Source organism: Bicyclus anynana, chromosome 9 (assembly GCF_947172395.1).
Source record: "Bicyclus anynana chromosome 9, ilBicAnyn1.1, whole genome shotgun sequence".
In the NCBI taxonomy this organism is placed as follows: Eukaryota; Metazoa; Arthropoda; class Insecta; order Lepidoptera; family Nymphalidae; genus Bicyclus; species Bicyclus anynana.
The window spans coordinates 7114670-7136084 of NC_069091.1; the positions used below are offsets into that span (position 1 = coordinate 7114670).

The following is a 21415-nucleotide window of genomic DNA, read 5'->3' on the forward strand; positions in this document are numbered from 1 at the left end:
CAAGACGTAATGTTACGCCCTGCATGTTATTTAATTACGCAATCTCGAACAATGCGAATTGAGTCGAGAAGCGATTCCTTACGATGACGTAAATATCAAATATTGTATGTCATATAATATAGCATCTAATTATGCTCAGTCTTCTGGAAATCTATATTGATTTGTATGCGTAAATTCTCAATACCAGGAATTTACGTTTTGAATAGTTTTCCAAAAAGGAGGGGGTTTTATGTTCGGTTGTATGTGTTTTTTTTTAAATTTGATATGAAGTGCTCGCGTACACTCTCATTCAATGATAAATGTAGACGTAGCCCAAGCTATAATGCATTTAAAGAAAATACTTATTCACTATTGTTTTAAAGATATCCAAGTTGTAAGAATTAACAAAACTATATCTCAGAAAGCCATAACTATGTACGAAGAAAACGTACAGTTTACAGTATTTGTATTTATTTATTTGATGAGCTTGAGTGTTTTCCAGTGTCTGTGTGTATTTATACATTATATAAGTATTTATATGTAGTATATAATTGTATCTTAGCACCCATAACACAAGCTACTCTGTATGCTTACTTCGGGGCTAAATAGTGAAGTGTATTGTTTAAGTATATTTATTTATTTATTATTATTATTATTATTATTTAAACAACACAAACAAATGATAATATTACAAATTATCATTAGTTTGTATTGTTGCACAGAGAAACTATTTAATAACTGTTCATAGAGGTTGTAAGACATACTCGTTTGTAAGTCTAAATGCTGAATGTTAACTAATTAGAAGTACTTTAGCCTCGGAGACTGAGCAACATCTAGGGATTCCTGCTCGACCCTTCACTCTACAAGCTTTATTCAATGTGCTACAAGTATCTTGAGTCAAAGCGGGAACCCTTCTAAGATATCCCCTGCAGAAATACATGTCCAAACCAATTATAAACGTATAAATCAAAATGATCGAGTAAGGTGAATTTGATACGTAAGTTTAATTGAATTAAAATATATATCTCTCCATACTATTGTTATAGTAGCTTGTAAGTTTAGAAATTGTTTATGATATTGGTTTTTATTAAAAGTTAGCTACCTAGTAAGTACCTCTTTCTATATTTTGGAATGTATTTTGATTATCGATCCATTTATCGATACTTGTAACTAATTTATATAAAAAAACTCTAATTTGGTAGATATTCTGCCCACTGTCCTTAGATTATTTTAATTAATTTCAATAAAGTAGCTGTTCCAAAAAAATACTTATCAGTAATAATTTCAAAAAATCTTACCGTTGCATTTTTTCAATTCTCATACTTTTAACTTTAATTTCTGTGTTATTTACCTTTTCAAATTTGTAAAAATGTAATAAATAGTTTTCATCGAATGTAAAAAAATTTTTTCGTGCAGTGTACAAATTATGCTATGTGCATAGCTATGGATTAAAGAGACGAATATATTCTGACAAGTTGGAAAATTTATCGCAATATATTTGCACATTTCCACAGATATTGAGTTCAACATAGCATACATCCCGCTGTTAAAATGGAAGGCGTATTTCACTGCGTCGACACACAATACGCTATCTGATGATTGGTTTTTGGCAATTACCAGTATTGTGGGCAATGCGTGCACTCACCGTGTGAAATATGTATGGGATCCGCTCTTTGTTGCATCTATGCATTGCGATGGAATAACAGCCTGTTATTTAAATTAACCCTTGATTAATGGCTGTTATATTGACGAAGATTTGTTAAATCTGCATATTGTATGCGACTAGTTTCACCACTGAATTTATTTTCCGCTTCATTAAAACATTATTATAATAAAATATAAAAAACCTTGGTCTACAATGTTTGTTGAATTACATTAACTTTAATAATTTTAAATTACATTAATCAGCAATCCTAAGTAAGTCCGACAAAGTATGAATTGATGCTAATTGTAATTAATAATTTCAATAAGAATTAAGGGAATTAAATGAATTTACTAAATTTGACGTAACAAATATCACAACAAGTTATTGATTACAAAACTAAAGAAATAGAGAATCACATTTACTAAAAAAGTATGAGCTATGAAATAGAAACACAAAATGTCGTATGTTATGCTAATTTAGACATTTATACTGTAAGTTTTATATACCTAAAGCTTAATTTTTTTATAAAAACCTCTGAAAGTATTACTAACATCTACAAATGAAACATCACAACCCCGTACATTTGACAAACAATACACGGCGAATATCGACAAATAATTTTAATTGGGCGGCGAGTAATTGTCAAAAAGCTTTTAGTGCATCGGACACAAGACTGTCAAATATCAGCGAAAATCCATTAACAGTAAACATAGAGCAATAAAATGTGTTAAAACCCTCCTTTAACTTTCTAATAGAATTATTAACATGAATTGGACATTTACTTTAAAATGTGGGAATTTTGTTAAACGGAAATTAATCAATGGATATTTTTCAAATATATTATCATTAATTTACAGAAATTGCTCTATTATAACAGTGTACTTCTATAAACATATAATAAGACTGCACATTTAAATTGATGACATTAATTTTTTTTTACACATTAATTTGTAATAACTGAAGGGTTTAATTAACGATATTCTTACTATAGTATATTCTGTATATTTACAGATTAACAGGCAACTAATCTATGTATCTATCTATCTATTGGCTGACTGATCTATCAACACAGCTCGAACCACTGATGCGGTTGCAAATACTTTATCGCAGATCTAATATTTGTAACTTTACTATAACGTCGCGGGGTAGTAAAAATCCAAATAAACGTCGATGAAGTCATGTGCTTCTCTAATAAGCTACTCGTATGTAAAACATTTAAAGAAATATATCATTAACATTACGTGTAGATGTCGATACCTAACGTTAACGTAACCCTTTGTTTCTAGTTGCTCTGTCGTCTGTAGCGTATCGCTTGACATTTGTACAAAGGTTACCGCCTTTCAATACGTTTTCTTAGCTGACACTGTTTTATTAGCAAAGAAAGGGTGTTATTGTATTGCGTGCAATTTAACCTTTGAATTGAATGGGGTGGAAGCACCTTAATATGTTTCACAATGCTGTGTTAGCTATTATGAAACTTAGCGTATAAATACTGAACTGTTTAACAATGCGTTCCGGATCGCTTGGCGATAGAGGTAAGTTTTCTAAAGTAGAAATAAGTTTTCAAAATTCTATCCAATTTGATAATTATTTTATATTTTAATTTAATTTTGATACCTAATGATCTTGATTTTGTGATGTATAAAGTTTAAAATTATATCGGAAGTAGATATCACATGTGGTTTCGTTCGTGTGTATTTTAATTTTTATTTCTCGGGAATAGTACTTTTTTCTGGATGAATGGATGTTCTGTTCATGATCCCGATAATGGTAATTGATTGACAGACAAACAAACTCAATTTGGCATTAATAATATTAACATGATTTAAAAAATATCAGGATTGAAAATATATCAAAATTTCAATGTTTACTTGAATTTATTTTCCAATAACTGAACAAACATTTAAGAAAAAACTTAAGTAAATTTGACACACGAATGTATAAAGTTGCTAAAAAATAACAATGCCAAAGTTATATAGTTACCTATATAACTTTGGCATTGTTATTTTTTAGCAACTCAATCAATCGTCAATATGCATTATATTATTCATGTTTCTTTACAGAAACATGAATAATATAATGCATATTGACGATTGTTCTTTTATTATTTTATTATTATGTAGTTTATAATCAGAGTTTCCAAGTTATCAGCTTCTGCTATCAATAAACTCGTGTGCTGAAGAAATATCAAAACGTGCAATCAAGTCTTGGGAAAGCGGAGAAACAAACGCGAACTTGCCATTAAGAAGATATAATTGTGAGTTATAACGTGTGAATAGGAAAATAAAAATGCATTTTAATTGAACATCCGTAACCTATTGTGGCTTACACGATTATTATTGAGGAAAGAAGACCAATGCTCTGTTGGCACGTAAGGAAAATTGGCGGCACTTGGTTGCAACGTTAGTCTGAGACCACACTAGAGACTTTTTTGTTGATGACACCTACTGGCAGTTTCTTCCACAACACAATCATATAGACAATTTTGAAAGTAAACATAAATCAATCGCAGAGATATTTTGATATTAAATTGTAAATCTGACTAATCTTTCAAGACATCCACGGTAGAACTAATCGCCTTTTTTATACTATTTCTAAAGACCGACTGCAGAGCTTTTCTACTGTACAATAGAAGGATTTTTTTTTTTTCTTTACAAGTTAGCCCTTGACTACAATTTCACCTGGTGGTAAGTGATGGTGCAGTCTAAGATGGAAGCGGGCTAACTTGTTAGGAGGAGGATGAAAATCCACACCCCTTTAGAAGGATTTGAAGCTCAGACCTACCATGGGTTGGTTGATGGGCTTAAGAAGATAAAGTACTCCGTAATTTTTAACGTAACAAATAAAGAACTTAACTTAAAATAATAACTTATTACATGAAATATTATATATATCTTGTTCCTGCATTATATACCATTATTTGTATTTTTAATATTAGTTACATTACTGAATCCTTCATTTTGGTCGCAGAGTATTGTTCTGCGACAAGTCGTTAGTGTGGTCGTATGGTTAGATAATAGTTTTATGTTGGAAATAAATAACGTGTCTTGGAGGAAGACAATGGTCGGGGTAATAAGATCTGCTGGCAATTTTGGTGAATGTGGATAGTGGTCGTGACCGGAGATTTATGAAGCTATGGCATTTATACTGCTGTTGTATATATCCTTACCTGTTTTTGGATATTTCATGGGAGATTATATTTATCAACAATGATTAAAGTGCATCTATATTATTCTGATAAATATATTGTTCTTGTCATCACAATATTCTAATGAAAATAAAAATCGTACCTCTCATTTTTTGTTCGTCCAGTAACTGTCTTTCCAGGTTGTCTTTTACTTCTCTTTCTCTTAACACGTCCATTTTTAGTTCCGCTGCAAAACAAAGAGATATAATATTAATACTGTGAAGATCACTAGAATAAAAAACCTAATAAAGTGACAGAATTTTCGCACTGCGATTCCCTGGGATTTATCTATACCTTGTACATATGTTTTCTGTGTCTGTAATATTATAAAGGGGAAAGATTTGATTGTTTGATTGATTTAAATAGGCTCTGTAACTACTGAACCGATTTGAAAAATTATTTGACTGTTGGTAAGCTTCAATATCTCCGAGTGATATAGGCTTTATTTTATCCCCTTATTCCTACAGGAACGGGAACCACGCGGGTAAAACGGCGCGGTGTCTTCTGCTATACAAATGAACAAATCTATATTTCGATGGTTTCAATTTTATTAATAAAATCTTTTTCTTATTTAATAAGTATTATTTGTACAAAACAAACATCATAAAGTAGAGATTAACCTAAATGAATGGGTAATCGGATACACAAAAGGCATTGTATATTCAATGTACAAGGCCGAGAAAGGGGCCGATTAGAACATAAACACGGATTAACTCATTCGGAATCCAGCATTGTGAAGGAGTTGATTTGGGAGATTTGCATAACTTCCAATTAAAGCTAACCTGACGGAAATGATTGGGGAGCAACTTCCGAATACGGGAAAATGGATTTCGAGTACTATTTTGTCTGATTACATCTCAGTTATGAGATATTCATTTTAATTGTTGATTAATTGGAGTAAGAGGATTACAAAAATTCGTGCTTTATTGCCAATTTTAGACAAATTGTTGTTGTGCTACTTTCGTTATTTTTCTCTAAGAAGATTACAAAAACAATAAATAGTTAACAACAGCTTAATGATCATCTTAACTTGAAATGAAATAACTTAATGATGATCATGTTAAATTGTTTTTTTTATAATGTGAAGAGACAAAATACGATCCCGTTACATTATGAATATTTATACTAGCTATGCTCTGGGGTTTAAACCACAGATAGATCCCGTTCCTGTTGATCATTGTCGTCATCATCATCATCATCATCATCGACATCATCATCATTTTCATCATCATCATCAACATCATCAGTCGATAGACATTCGCTGCTGGACATTGGCTAATTGTAAGGACCTCCAAGCACCACAGCCTTGAGCCGCAAGCATCCAGCAGCTCCCTGTAACCCGCTTGATACATAAACATGATCTATCTCTGTGCCTAATTTAATGCAAATCAGTTCAGCCATTCTGGAACGATTGAGTAACAAACATCCATACAAACTTTCGCATTTATATATACTAACTAGATCTTAAAAGACGATTTAACTGCGTCCGATGCCTCGCAAAGTCGCACGTATCCCTAAGAAAGGGCACATAAGCGCATTACAGACGAATTTGAATAGAAAGCGGCGATGCCAGTTCCGTTTAATTTAGTCCCTTATTCAATTAGGCGAGTTGACGTAATGGAGGTCGGGATAAGGCTGATTAACTTGCGATCTTAGCAGCTACGTTTCTAATACTTAGTGAACCAATTCCCTTTAAGTGAAGCTGTTTTATGGAACAATATTAACTGTGTCTGAATTTGAGATTTGAGAGTAAAACAATAAAAGTATAAATGGCTTATACAATCGATATAGATTACAGATAGACAGATAAGAACCCATCTGGAGTTCCTTAACATAAGCCTGTTCATGCGACGTCAGAGGCATATTGCAAAGAATTCTCATAAATTGAACAGATAATTTTAGATTAGATTCCAAAAAATATAGCACTTTTGAAACACTTTTGACACCGGTTCAGAAGGCAAAGCGAGATAGAGAAAAAGCATTTAATCTAAAAGTTATCAACAGATAAGAACAATTGATAACAGTTAAGTATTGATCACAAAGAAGTTTCCGATATGAATCTATAGGTACTCCATTAAACGGAGATATTTTTCAGGCAGTACCGGACTGGTTCATATCGACAAACAATAATCTCGAAGATAACACAAAGACAAGTTAACTTGCTCGTATGCTGGTAATAAGGAGCTGGAATAAAGCGCAGATACTCGCACTATCTCGGACGACAATCTTGTAAAGTGAAACGTTGTCGTGTTCATTGTTTGTAAAATTTTCTGTTACTGTTTGTGTTTGTGTTTGTAGTGCAATATCTTACGGGATATTGGATATTTTAAAGGAAATAAATAGTTTTGACTACTAGTTAGTTGTTATTTGCATATTTCGATGACTGTAATAGGAATATATTTATCAACATGTAGGAATTTTTATTTTTTCACACGGCTATCTATATTAATATTATAAATGCGAATGTAAGTCTGTCTGTTACCTTTTAACGGCTGAACCGATCATGATGAATTTTGGTGTAATGGTTAAACAAAATATAGGGTACTTTTTGATCCTTAAATAAAAATAAAAGAGGGTGAAATATGGGTTAAAAGTTTGTACGGAAAGCCTTTAATTTTTAGACTTACAGTTTTAAAAATTTGTTCATAAATAAAGAATTTTTAAAATTCAACCCTTAAAGTTCTGAAATAGGGGTTGAAAAGTTACATTGATTTCCACGCGGACGAAGTCGCACGCGTCCGCTAGTATTCTAATAATTATGACATTCTATTAATAAGATTTATTAGAAGAGAGGGAGCTTTAATTACAACCAACAAATACCGAACTGATAATAATTTGCAATTACCAATATTGTTCGATTTAATTAGCTAAAACGAAACAAGAAAATCCCAAAACAACATTTAGGATTTTCTTGCTTCTTTTTAGATCCTTCCCTATTTATCCCTGTAGAGAAAACAAAATTAAAAAAATGTTTACGTCGATCTAGCCGTTTTCTTCAACAGCAATTCTATTTTATACATAAGAAGATTATACATTTATCTCAGTATTCTCAAAAGACCGTTTACGAGATTAATTTCAAATCAATCCAGTTGTATGGTGTAATTTAGAGGGCTTTTAGTTAAAAGTGGTTTCGCACATGAGACGTAAATTACCTTCGGCGAGGTGGCCATTAAGACCCGCGTCGGTATGCGCCGTATCTCCGCATCTAGCGATTTGTGAGCTTAGGCGTCTTAACAAAAGATGCTCCCGGTGGTCTTTGAGACCGCGGCGATCTATCTCTGTATTGTTTGATTGTCGTGTACGGTAATAAGTGCAACTTCAATCACTATCTCTTTATCATATTTAGATCAAATAAGTATTGAAAAGACAAAAGTTATAAGTGTGAAATGTTCCTAACATTGTAAAACAAAGGATGATTAACTAGTAACTTTTGATAAGTTAACAATATCGATAAAAGACGCAGGTCCACACATCAAAATGTTGGCATCAACATGGCATCACATCGGAAAACTCGATTATAACAAAATCGTACTTTACATCGAATCAATCAAATTTAAAAACTCGATAGAGTGGATGCGAGTAAAAAATTACCACTTTATAAATAAAATAACAATAAAAGTGATGCTCCGCTCAAGGGAATATATAATTATGGACAATTATTATTATGCCGAAGCTCAATGGCTGATAGATGATTGAAAGGATCGAAACCCATAAACAAAAGGATCGATTCCGGTTACGCAATTTAATAATGGCCTGAAGTAATTAACTGATATCGTAATCGATTCTTGAAGGATCGATTTTTAAGGTTCCGTCTTAAAATGTTTAGGTGGGTACAAAAGATCTCAGAACTTACAGAGACCGTGTTATTGAACTAGCTTATAATTACGAAAAAATATTTTTCATACAAACTATCAATTTTGATAATATCAGGGTCAATTAAATTATAGTTTACTTTGATGGTATGACTGTCTGTCTATGTTTCATATTGAATTATTAAACGAATGGATTACAAGCAAATTGCTCGTGTAGGTAATAATTAGGAAAATTTATAAAAAATTGTTGAACCTAATTAAAAGAACCTTTTGGCGAAATTTCTCTCACACTTGACCGGTTCTTTCAAAGATAAGTGTTCCCGTGAATTGAAAAGTCGTTTGGGAGTTATCGTTTGTATTTTTTTAGTCGATTGTCGGTGAGATGTCGATGTCCCGGAGGGTTGTTGAGGGAAATTTTATTTCTCTTCAATTTCGTGCACTCAGCAAAAGCAACAATGATATTTAAATTACGAATGTGACACCCTTGCTTACCTGCAAATGGCTTAGCTAAGTACACAAATAGGATAGTAATATCTTCCGATTTAGATTTAGGCAGGTAAAATTAAAATTTTAAATTGTCGATATATCATTATGGCATAGTCTGCGTTATTTTATGTACCTACTAAAATAACGACTTGAACACCATTTATTACAAAACTAGCGGACTCTGGACTGGAAATCAATGTAAACTACCCCCTACCCCTATTTCACCACTTTAAGGGTTGAAATTAAAAATTCTTGAATCACTTCATATTTTCTATTTTTTTTATGCTTTATAAAGAAAATTTAAAAATTTTAACTACAGAAATGTAGGACTTTGAAGGAAGGAAGGAAGGAAACCCCAATTTTCACCCCCTTCTATTTTTATTTTAGAGTGAAAAAGCACCCTATGTTTTGTTCCAAGGTCCCATTTACTATTATACCAAAATTCGTCTAGATCGGTTCAGTTGTTGAGCCGCAAAAAGGTAACAAGCAGACAGACAGACAGACTAACTGTCGCATTTTTAATATTAGTATAGATAGATGCACTAATTCAACGACTTTTATGTTGGTGGGTTGCTAAAGTTTATCACAATTTGTTAAATTTTAATCTCGTTAATTTTAAGCTTTTTAATAGTAAGAATAAGAAGAAAAATCATTAATGGTCCACCACTAATTTGCATTATCGTCTCTTTCATAATATTGAAAAGTGAATAAGAGATCTCTTTTTTGGTTATACACCTATACGAATAGGCAGAATAAAGTAATACAAACGCAGTCTCAATGAGCCGTAACACATAAGTCATGGGGTGAGCGAATTAAGACATATTTTCAAAGACCCCACTGCAAGACCAAGTTGCGATTGCAGTTAAAATAACAATTAAAGTCCGCTCAAAATTTACGACTCAAAACTGGCAAAATAATTTAAACGGGCGCCAAGGTGAATGCGAATGAAATGGGTCTTTGGAAAAGGGAAACAAAAGAACGCATTCAGTTCTCTTTTGATTCCGCTTTGGCCCTTTTTAACGCGGTGAATGGAAGTCTTCAGCGGTTTGAAGGTGAAATTTTAATAGTAATAGCATAAGGAAATATTACTGAGGAATATTGCTGATTAAAATGCTTAAGAAAACGGAGAGGTGCGAATGGTGAGGGACTCGGATTACAATATTAGTAAGCCTTGCATAAAATTATCAAAGAGACGCTAGCTACTTTGTTTTAAAACTCTTTGTTTTTGCATGATGTGCGAATTTAATAAATTGTATTGAATAAAATTCAATGTGTATGGACTAAGAGACCTGCTTCAAACATTGTATTTGATAACTATAACAATATTAGTACATAAAAATATAGTTACTTAAATGAGTTAAGTACATTTTATGTTGTAAGGATTTTTTAAACCTTACAACACAAAATTGTAAGATCAAATACAATTTTACCTTAACCCGACTTTCAGTTATTAACTGTAGTTTTATCCAATTTAAATATCAATCAAAATCATTAAAAGACACTGTAGAGTTAAAACTGACAGACACTAAACACGTCCGATTTAACTGAATATTTTGACTGTACAGCTAAAACTGCAGGTAATTTTACATGCATTTTTTAATTTAACTATCTATAACCAGTTTATCTTAGCCTCACTAGAACTGCAACAAGTTTTTTAAAATATTCATTATAATCATCATCATCATCATCATCATCATCATCATCATCATCATCATCATCATCATCATCATCATCATCATCATCATCATCATCATTATTATTATCATCATTATCAACCCATATTCGGCGAATGCTGAGCTCGAGTATCCTCTCAGAATGAGAGGAGTTAGGCCAAATAGTCCACCACGCTGGTCTAATGCGAATTCACAGACTTCACACGCGTAGAGAATCAAGAAAATTCTCTTTATGGAGATTTCCTCACAACCTTAATCAACGTATTGTCTACCCTATTGTGAATAACACTATATATTAAATGCAGACGAACTGCGTTTATTTTATTGGTAAAGCGAGTTTATCAAATAATTGATTACCGTCTCACTAATGTATTTACAAAATTCGTGATGTTTCTTAAAGCTAAATTCAGAGTAACGATAATGGCTGTCACGGGGCGGAAAACGAATTTTCTTCCCTATGCTTTTTAAATTTACAAACCGTCGGCAATTTTATTTTAGTGTTATTAGATTTTTCCGGCTTATGTCACACGGCGATGCTACTGTTGAGGATTATTCCCTCACTGCGCTGTCTCCACGCTAATAATCATAGGAATTGCTCTTGTTTATTATGTGTGAAACTTCGATCGTAAAATCTTTGCGTCGATTACATTTTGATATTTTCTCTCGTCGCGTCGTCAAGGGGCTTATACAGTTTTTACAATTTGGCGTGTTATATAAACATACATTGTCTTAGTTTTTACTTTATTTTAAAAGATATGTGTATAGCATTCTTTGGTAAACAATTCATTTATGGGGCGCTAAGTTAAGCTAAACTCCTGGGTTAGATTATGAAAATATATTATTTCGTTCATCCAGTAATTTCCAAGTCCAGAATTGAGAAGTCAGTGTTGTAATAACCCTTGCCTTTACAGTAAATTAAACCATCGCCCTTGGTCATAAACTTCTGATAGCAATCAATACAACGTTAGGAATTATTTATTTATTTATTTATTTATTTATGTATGTAATATAGGTACATGCTTTTGTAGGATTACACAATAAGTTTCTGATAAGTAGATGAAACGTGGCCACGACAGTGGTAACAGAACGGAAAACAAAATATACCTTCAATGTTTGGATCAATTTTTAGTGTCTTACTAAGAATACAAATGAAGTTCATTATCTTTAGATTAAGCACTAGCATATTATATTGTACACAAATAATGAAGATGTCCTCGCAAAATGAGTTAAAAATAGTGGCGGCTGGAGCGGGCCCGGCGGAATAACTCGCGGTGTTATCGGCGCACGCGCACCCAATCTGCGATCGAAACACACCGGATAAGATTATCCGGTAGCCCTGTATTATTTTAATGAGACTACACGACTCCACGAGATTCGAAACGATACGAAGAGAGCTTAGGTAACGAAGCAAATAAAAAGTACACGGGTCAAGAGAGATATCACGGGCGGGACGCTCGAAATGCGAACAATCCCCGCCGCCCCACCATTTTTAAATTAGCCACCGAACACGATAAACTCCCGTACATCTACATACCAGCTGACGGCAGATCGGCCGATACCATTATGTCCCCGGTAAGGTACCGATTAAAAAATATCCACATTTATAAGCGGACAACATCTGGTATTTAAATAAGATATAAATGCGCGACTTTGCTGCGAATGTTTTGTTTTTCGGCTTCATTTTTTCTCCGGCGGAAGCTCCCCTCCTCGGATATATTGGTATTAAAAATGTAAGGGAGATTTATGCGAATGGCTCTAAGCTTTCATTAGTTGTTCCTTATGAGATGTTTTTGCGGTCGCTCCCTGACCGGTAATTTTTCATTTTTGTGCAAACTTTCCGATGTAATGGGCGCGCTGTTAAAAATTTAACTGCATATAAAGAATATTTATTCCCCCGCGGAGTTCCAGCTGCTCGCGATGATTTATATTATTACGATTTCCTGTTCGTATTGAGGGAATTGAAATTATGATTAATAAGTTCTAATGGAAAGTAATGGAAGTGCGCGGAGCTAATGTGGTGGGTGGAGTTCTTCGTATCTAACGAAAATATTACACTTCATTGTATTAACTGACTGAAAAAACACCTTGTTGTTATTTGAAATTGATATACTTTTCAATTACTTTAGTTGGGTTTATTACGATGGGGATCTTTAGAGACGTTGGACAACAACCTCTCAATTGACGACCAGAGGGCCTAGTGGCAGTTTGTGACTGTTACTGTCACGTAACGTAAACGGGAATTTTCTAAAGGAATTGAAACAGCGCCATCTAGTGGCACTTACTGCACAACTGTTTCAATTTCATATACATTTGCGTTTACGTCAACGTGATAGTAACAGTATGAAAATATTGAGAACTCCCACTAGGCACACAGTTAATAAATTTATCACAATTTTATGGAAGTTTAATAAAGCGTAGTAAATTACAAGGAAGTCATTATTATAGACCTGGTTAATTAAAAGTGGCGAAATGAGAGGTTCAAGACAAAACGGATCAGTCTTTTCGCAGTGTGCCTTGCCTTCTCTAAAATGAATTATTATATATACTTTACATTTTATTTGATGGAGGTATTAAAAACATAACAAATGAAATTAAATTATGATTTACTTAAATCCACCCATGTACTGAAACAATCCCTGCCAATAAGTATAATTGCGTGCGCCACGCGGTTTCAAAATCAAAAATTCAAAATCTTCTTTGGTGAAAGATTTTTTAAAATCCGTAAGTACAAGTATAAAATGAAAAACAAAAATAAAAATAAATAGTGGTTTAGTTGCAAAAATGTAACAAACAATCAAATAAAGTTGTGGGCCAGGGAGTAATGCTAGTCCAATTAAAACATCGGTTAAAAATGAATGAACCTAGTTTCGCAACATCTAAAATTCGCACAAAAACATCACACATCATAAACACGCTTCCGAATCATAAACATACGGAACGACGTTATTCCGGCTTGTAATTCCGTATGTAAATTACAACTAGAACAAGGGTTCTGTTTCACCCTAAAGAGACAACAGCCGACCAGTCTCCGAGGAGCTGTAATAACCAAGACGATACTACGAAAGTAGGGCTCTACTTGCATTTGACCGGAATAACTGCTCTTAAACCTCGGTTTACGTCAGTTTTAAATATTAAGAACAGAGATCTACATACACATTTAATAACAATGATTACATTTTGTGGTTGTCTCGTCGGTTTTGTGGTTATTATTTATTCACTTGCAGATTATAATATACATATACCTAGCAGCGGCGAAGAGTCCATAAAGGACGATTCCTGCCGGGTTACCTTCTAAAAATCCATACATACAAATATGCATATGGATGTGTGAGAAACCGGATTTTGTATCAAGCTATATGAATTTCCTTTTCTTTGGGACGGCTTCTTCAAAATTCTATTCTTCGCCACTGATACCGAGTCACTTTAACACATAGATCTTTTTATCTATCTATACTAATATTATAAAGCTGAAGAGTTTGTTTGTTTGTTTGATTGAACGCGCTTATCTCAGGAACTACTGGTCCGATTTGAAAAATTCTTCATCGAGTCATTTATCGAGGAAGGCTATAGGATAAATATTATCCCCGTATTTCAAAGGGAACAGGAACCACGCGGGTGAAACGGCGTGGCGTCAGCTTAGTATAAACAGGAGCCTAGAGAAAGAAAGTTGTTTGTACCATCCCCTAGAGCATGACACGCTATTTTGTCGCAAAATAAATAAAAAAAAAATACCTCAAAAAATCAAATCAATACATACTTCTATTTATATTTAAAGTTCTCTCTGAAGAGGCTTTTTGATTGGAATATAATAATTTACAAACTAAAATTTTACTTTCTTGTTATTTTTTCTAAGAAAGTTATCTTCAAGATTACTGTCCATCTTCAACATACTACAGAACACAGATTATATAATATACAAGTACGCTTACTTTGGGGCTAGTAATGATAATATTGTTTAGACATATTTATTTATTCTTTTCAATACAGTCATTTTTTTCAATATTACTACTGACTCCAATGAAATCATCTCCTTTTCAATCATGTTCAACATTATTGTCCTTTTCAATAAAGTCATCTCGCACATCACGAATAGGTAATTGGACGTACGTCACATTAAATTATTTCGGCTAAGTAATTCCGGGCGGTTAATTATTGCACAAGCCGGGAGGAGAGTTGAGAATGTAATTATTATTAAACTTTACGATTGTCTCACTTTACCCCTTTATATTAACACTGGAATACCAAACGGTACATCTCAATGATGCACTACAAAGGAAATTGTGTCTACTCCCGGTGGTAGAAGATCTAAAATCGTGTGTAAGTCTTAGTTTATGTGACATTTCAATTCAATACAACCGACCTAAGATCCTAAGGGAGTATCTTAGCTTGTTGCGGTACAGGATTCATATTTGAGCTACTGCCTGTGAATTTATAGATGTAGATACTCGTGTTACGACTGAGATGCTTATAAGTTTCAACTCAATGGGTTCTTTACGTCTAAATTGATATTAAATTTAATATTTGTTTGAGCCGTATATAAATGAAGGACATATTAAATTAATTTTTACTAAACTTAAATGTTAAGCATACAGATGTCCATTAAAAAGATGTTATGTATTAAGAACTAGGTATTACTCGCCGCTACGATCATGCGGTTTGTTTTGGCGAAAGTACTTTTTCTGAATGAAACGCACCTTATGGTATTTTCTTTATCCGTGTGCATAATTTCAAGGTAGTTACAATATTTTCACAAAAAAAATCAATCGACTTCAAAATCACATAAATAAACTGAAAAGCGAATTAAAAATAACATCGTATGTTACCTTCTGATCACTTTGAAGGCGGCGGTTTTCTTGAAATCCTTAACTTCCATTAATAATTAATATCGATATATTTCAGACCCTTTTTCAATGATATCCGAAATCAATATTGTTTTTATTAAATTTGATATGAATCAACTACTCTATTGTCTGTTAATTTAATTGATTGTCCAAGCAGATGTCACACCTGATGCTAATTGGAAAACCATCGCCTACAAAACAGAGTAACACTTCGCAGAGCACGCAAAGGACACGTCATACAACCATAAACCTGAGAAGTAAATGTTAATGCCTATGTGCTAACAGCGGCAACTAAACCCTTCAAACCGGGACACAACAACGCTGCTTGGAGACTAAAACAAGCCTGGCGGTAGAGCTCTGTCAAAAATCTCTACTACTACTTAAAGCTCTTCATCGGTAGTATCAAAGTAGTATTTACATAATACACCGATGTTTCATATGTGTATGAGCGAACGGCGCGCGTGTGGTCGAGTCGCGTGCGCAACGAAACCGGAGCGACACGCGCAAGTAATCCAATATGGCCGCCCGATGTCACATATCGGTACATTGCAGGAATGCCATTTTAATACCCCCGTTAATGTCAGTTATTGTTTACTCCACCGCCAAGTGGTATGGAAACCGCGTACCAGACTGTCTACACCTTATGCAAATAGATAATATTCTATTACATAATTCAAAGTCCGCGAACGGTGCTTATTTGTGGTGACATTCAATTCTTATATGCAATTAGTGGCGAAAAGCGTACATACTCTGTAATATATTGAAGCTTAATCTTTTATTTAAGTTAGTCTTCTTATTACTTATAAGTAGTAGTGTTTGTGATAGATAGCTATGTTACGCTTTAAAGGGTAGGGTCTAGTAATAAAATTGCAGGCAAATGAAACTTAAAACCTATGCCTCAGGTTAACGGGGCACACGGGGCAGTGTAGAAAGAATAGACGTGTTTCATTACAATATCCTGCGACATTTCTGTTTAACATCAGGTGGAATAGGTATCTGCTTGTTCTATTAACTATAACTATAAATATTTAACAAACATTTCGTGTCACATAACGACTTCAATGTGACTGGCTCAAGTACAACTATTGCTTCTAAAAATATCCATTTTCAATAATCCTTGATTTGATATAATACATATAATTGATAATGTTATCGAGAACAACAAAGTAAAAAAACCTAAGGTACAAACGAAGTGAAATGAAAAAGTGTAGTAAAAGTTTCAAAATGAGAGTTTTAGCAATATCAAAACAGGAATTATAATAATTCTTTATTTGATACAATACCTATAGCTGATAATGTTATAGAGGCTACCAAGGTAAAACAAACCTAAGAGATAGACATGTAATACATTCAAAATATGAAGCATCAAAATGAGTGTTTTGGCAATAACAGTGAAACAAAAACTGTAGACACTTAAAATAATGAAAAAAATAAAACGAGTCCATAACTCAAGTCAGCGCGCTGGAGTAAACAAACAAAGATTGGCCCAAGAGATGTTTCGCTCCACAATGGTGCGAAAGCTGGCACGATGCACAACAATGCATCGTTGGTATATCTCGCGAATCTTCGGTGGCTCGTTACCTGGGGGCGGTTGTTTGAGCTAGCGAGTTATGGCTGATCGGTAACCTCAGCAATACGGAAAATGTAAACAAGATCAGCTGCATATTCATTATATTATAATCATTCGAATATATGTACAGATACGAAATGTTCATTCAATTTTAGCACATCATTTGCAATAACAATGATGTTGATAATAACTCTGATTGGGTTCTATTACAAACAAATCAAAAACAAACTCATTTTTATGCTAAATAAAATTGTGTTTAAATAAAATCATAAATAATATACATCAATAAAAATCGCATTATTATGTAAAAGGTTTGTTTGACAAAATCTGTTAAGAAAACGTTCATTGTAGATGTAAAAATGTGCAAAATTCTAACCCTACCTAACAGATTATTTTGTAATATTTGAAACATAACTGATTACAAAAATACGGATTAGTATAGAAAACTATATTTATAACAACTTCTAGTCTTAAAAGTGATTTAATATTGAAATGTACTTGATCGAGTTCTGGGCTATACACTCGTGCATTATAGATTATATCAATATATTTATACATAAGTAAAGTAGATACAGTGTGTTTTAACTTTAAATTAATAAAAGGCTTTTATAATACGTAAAAAACATGTACATAGTATTTCTAACACAATAAGATATACAACTTTACTAAAGTAATATAGAAGAAAGACATTGTCAATGGTCATTTTAATAAAGGATTTTAATAAATGCATTTTTTGCCCAACATGAAACAACGCAATTCCGCTAATTTGGTTACACGGCATAATGGCAATGTCCCTGACTGTATTATAAAAGCTTTCATATCAATTGAATCCATTAGCTGAGTACACAAGTCCTGTCTGTCTATTTGCTCATCAGTTTTTATCATTGGCCAGTTCTTGTTTGTTCCATCGGTCACTTCCACATTATTGATGGCCTTTTTCCCTCCAACGGGATTCGATATCACCGCAAATTATATCATAAACACATCGAAATAAGAAAGCTTTTATTTTAATTTTGTGTGCTATTTGCCTGTTGACTCTGTCAGACGTTTAAGCTTTAAAAGCTGTTTGTACAATATAGTTAATGTATCGAGTTGATTTCATAGCAATTTAACGAACAACTGTCGTAAAGATAACCTGTGTGCAGAAGCTCGTAGTATCGCATCTAAATCCCAGGAGAACTTTTATTTTTAAATTAAATATTATTCCATTAACCTTTATCGCCATGCTCAACACTCAATAATTATATTGTCCTATAAGAATTTCACAGATTTTGTGATCTTCTTTATCTACGCGTGTTCAAAACTGATAAATAATTCTAATTCTTAAATATTACATGGTAAACAGATAAAATTTAAAAATTATCAAGCGCAAGAAGAATCGCACTTGATATATCAGATATCAAGTGCTCCCAGTGGGAAATATTTATAGTACTATCTAAATTAGCATAAATAACTAAAAAAAACTCTTGAGAAAACAAACGCAGAATTTCATGATCCGCTAAGTTTACGAGAAATATGTATAATAGCATATTTAAGACAATATTCAATATCAGGGCCAGGACTACTATGGCGCTCGACACCAGCTATCTCTAGATATGGAAGTGGAATTCCCTTTATAACAGAACCCCATAAAGTACGTCCTATCTATTCGCGCATGTGCCATTTGTCCATTGAACAGCACTTAGCTTAACAAAAACTGATAGTTGTAAAACAAAAGAGGTGAACAAAACCAGGTACAAGACCGGACCATTTGGTTCAGAAATAAACTAAGCGGTAAGAATTAACAGGATAAAGGATTAAAGAGTAGCCGAAGCGGATTTATGTCGCGGTGTTTGCGATCGGAACGATTCTGCGTGTTACGAATGTTTTATAAACAAAGGAGTGAACAATTAAATACGCTCTTTAGCTTCAGTCGAGGAAATGTATCTTAGTTCTTAGGGTTCCTTAGTCAAACCATTATTTGTAGTTTTTAAAGACGAAGTTTTGAATCACTTTGAAGAATTTTTCATGGACAACTTATTATATTCTTGAAAAAATTGAGGTATCGGTTTAAAATGAGAATATTGCACTTAAATCCGCATTTTAATACATTAATTCCTTCATCCAAAAGTTGTCTGGCAGATATTGCATTAAGCAATAAGACTGCCTTTGCACATACTTTTTTATTATGGTTTCTTTGTTATTGGTTGTCTTCTGTGCAATAAAGTGTTAAATAAACCAATTGCTGCTTCTTATTAATTTATTAATATTTTAAACAAGGAATTTGATGAATAGCGTTAGAATTTCACTCTTAAGATTGAAGTTCTTTGAAATATGATTTGAATAGAACATAGAAAGAGACTCAAAACTGACTGAGTAAGATTTTCCCCTAATATGTACAATCATATGACACTGTATAAGCACCCGCCGTACCTGACGAACTTACAAATGACACCTATTTCCCATTCATAGCCAGTATATTTACAGAAACGAATCGAAAGAGTTTTATCACGACGCAGTCCTTTCATAGGACCCTCCGGTCTTATCTGATAACGCAGTGAATGCGGTACATTTGTCTGTGTGACACCCACTCAACACGTCTAGTGTAAAAATTGTCGACGAATACGTGTGATAGTGATCTGTCATCACGTATAGAGGGGAGAGAGACACATGTGACTTGTATTTACAATGTAGAATGAGAAAGGCTTGTGCCCAGTTAGATATTAAAGGCTGACGTTGATGGTGATGATGGTCCTCATTACTCAAATCAGATTCAGTCAGCAGCGATGAAGCGAGCTAACTTGGGAGTATCTTTGAATGATCGAATCAGAAAGTGTTGGTGGACCCCTCTAGGTGAACCGTGATAATAGAGAGCTGAAGTCTTGCAGCTCTAGACCGTGATAATTGGAAGTTTTTACAAAAGGCCTTTCCAGTTCACCAGTGGTCTTCCATTGCTTAATAATGATGATGATTCCATGTTACTTTAATATAAAAATTATATATACAATCTTCGAGCATATAACTGATGTTAATATCCCAAAGGAACAATACATAAAGGATACATAATATTATGTGAGTATGAAAATACAAAACTTTCAACCAATATGCACCTATCATTTCGACCGAGGCGGACCGCGAGCGCGTTATTGCTGTAATTTCTACAAAAAAATCAACGGTAAGGTTCGCCAGACACATCGATTCGAAAAAATGTTTCATCAACAATAATTTTATTATCGTAATAACGAAATTACGGGTTTAGTAAATAGATACGCAAGTTGCAACCTTAACGCCGTGAGCTTAAGAGATTATTTCTTTTGAGCTTACACTTTACATGTCAGGGGAGAAATGGAACCTTTTGTTGGCCTATAGCATTATTATTTTTCATTTTGTTTTGTTTATTAATACAATTGGCTCGAGGCGCAATATTGATATTCAAGTTTGATGATGACTCGCGCCGCGAGTTTTCTCAACCTCTGTATTTTTATGGTTTTTATAACAATTGCTTTCGTTTTGTTTAGGCTTCGGCAAAATGTTTAGATTGAATATATTACAATAATTTCAAATGACTTTAGGCCATTTAATTCTTTATAAATTATAAAACAATTTTGGATTCTTTGAATAAAATAGAATAATTTATATTTTTTACCAAGGTACTATTTCACTATAGACGTAATAATAGACATCTGTCTGCAAATAAATAAATATTTTTTATCCTAAATGTAAATCCTGAGATCAACGAAAAGATAAAGAAGACCACAACAACCTGACTTTTGACACGCTATCATAAAATTATGTTTAAACTATACTCAAACATATCGGTAAAGTACAACTTAGAGAACCCATAGCGCACGAAGATATTTCTCATGGTGAAAACGGAATGACGTGAATAAATAACTTGCAGAAATATCAATTAAACAATTATGCTGTCCGAATGGAATCGCGGGTAATGATAGTGGGCCGTGCTATAACTCAGACGCATCTGTTCTACGGCTATTTGCCAAGGCACGACATGCGCCTGCGCCGACCCTCGTATTGTAAACGAAACTTGTACTGTCCTTAGCTTCACTTGATATTTTTATGATCACGAAGGTTATCTGTTTCAATGCATTAACGATGTGATAAACCCAATTATAAAGCGAAGCGATAATTTTTAGAAATTGAAAGCATGTTTTTGGCATTGTGTTAGTGTGTGATGTCTAAACTCTAAACAACCGGACTAATTGGACCTCCCTGAAAAATACAC

General features: G+C 33.4%; 1 protein-coding gene across 2 annotated transcripts in view; it reads right to left on the reverse strand.

Annotated features, from left to right (window-relative positions):
• Positions 1-21415, reverse strand: part of LOC112044740 (dachshund homolog 1) — a 206244-nt gene that overhangs the window by 47900 nt on the left and 136929 nt on the right. For both annotated transcript variants that reach the window (XM_052883449.1, XM_052883448.1), the window contains exon 9: positions 4915-4998. In XM_052883449.1, coding sequence (XP_052739409.1) covers positions 4915-4998 — 84 coding nt within the window. The remainder of the gene's footprint in view (positions 1-4914; positions 4999-21415) is intronic.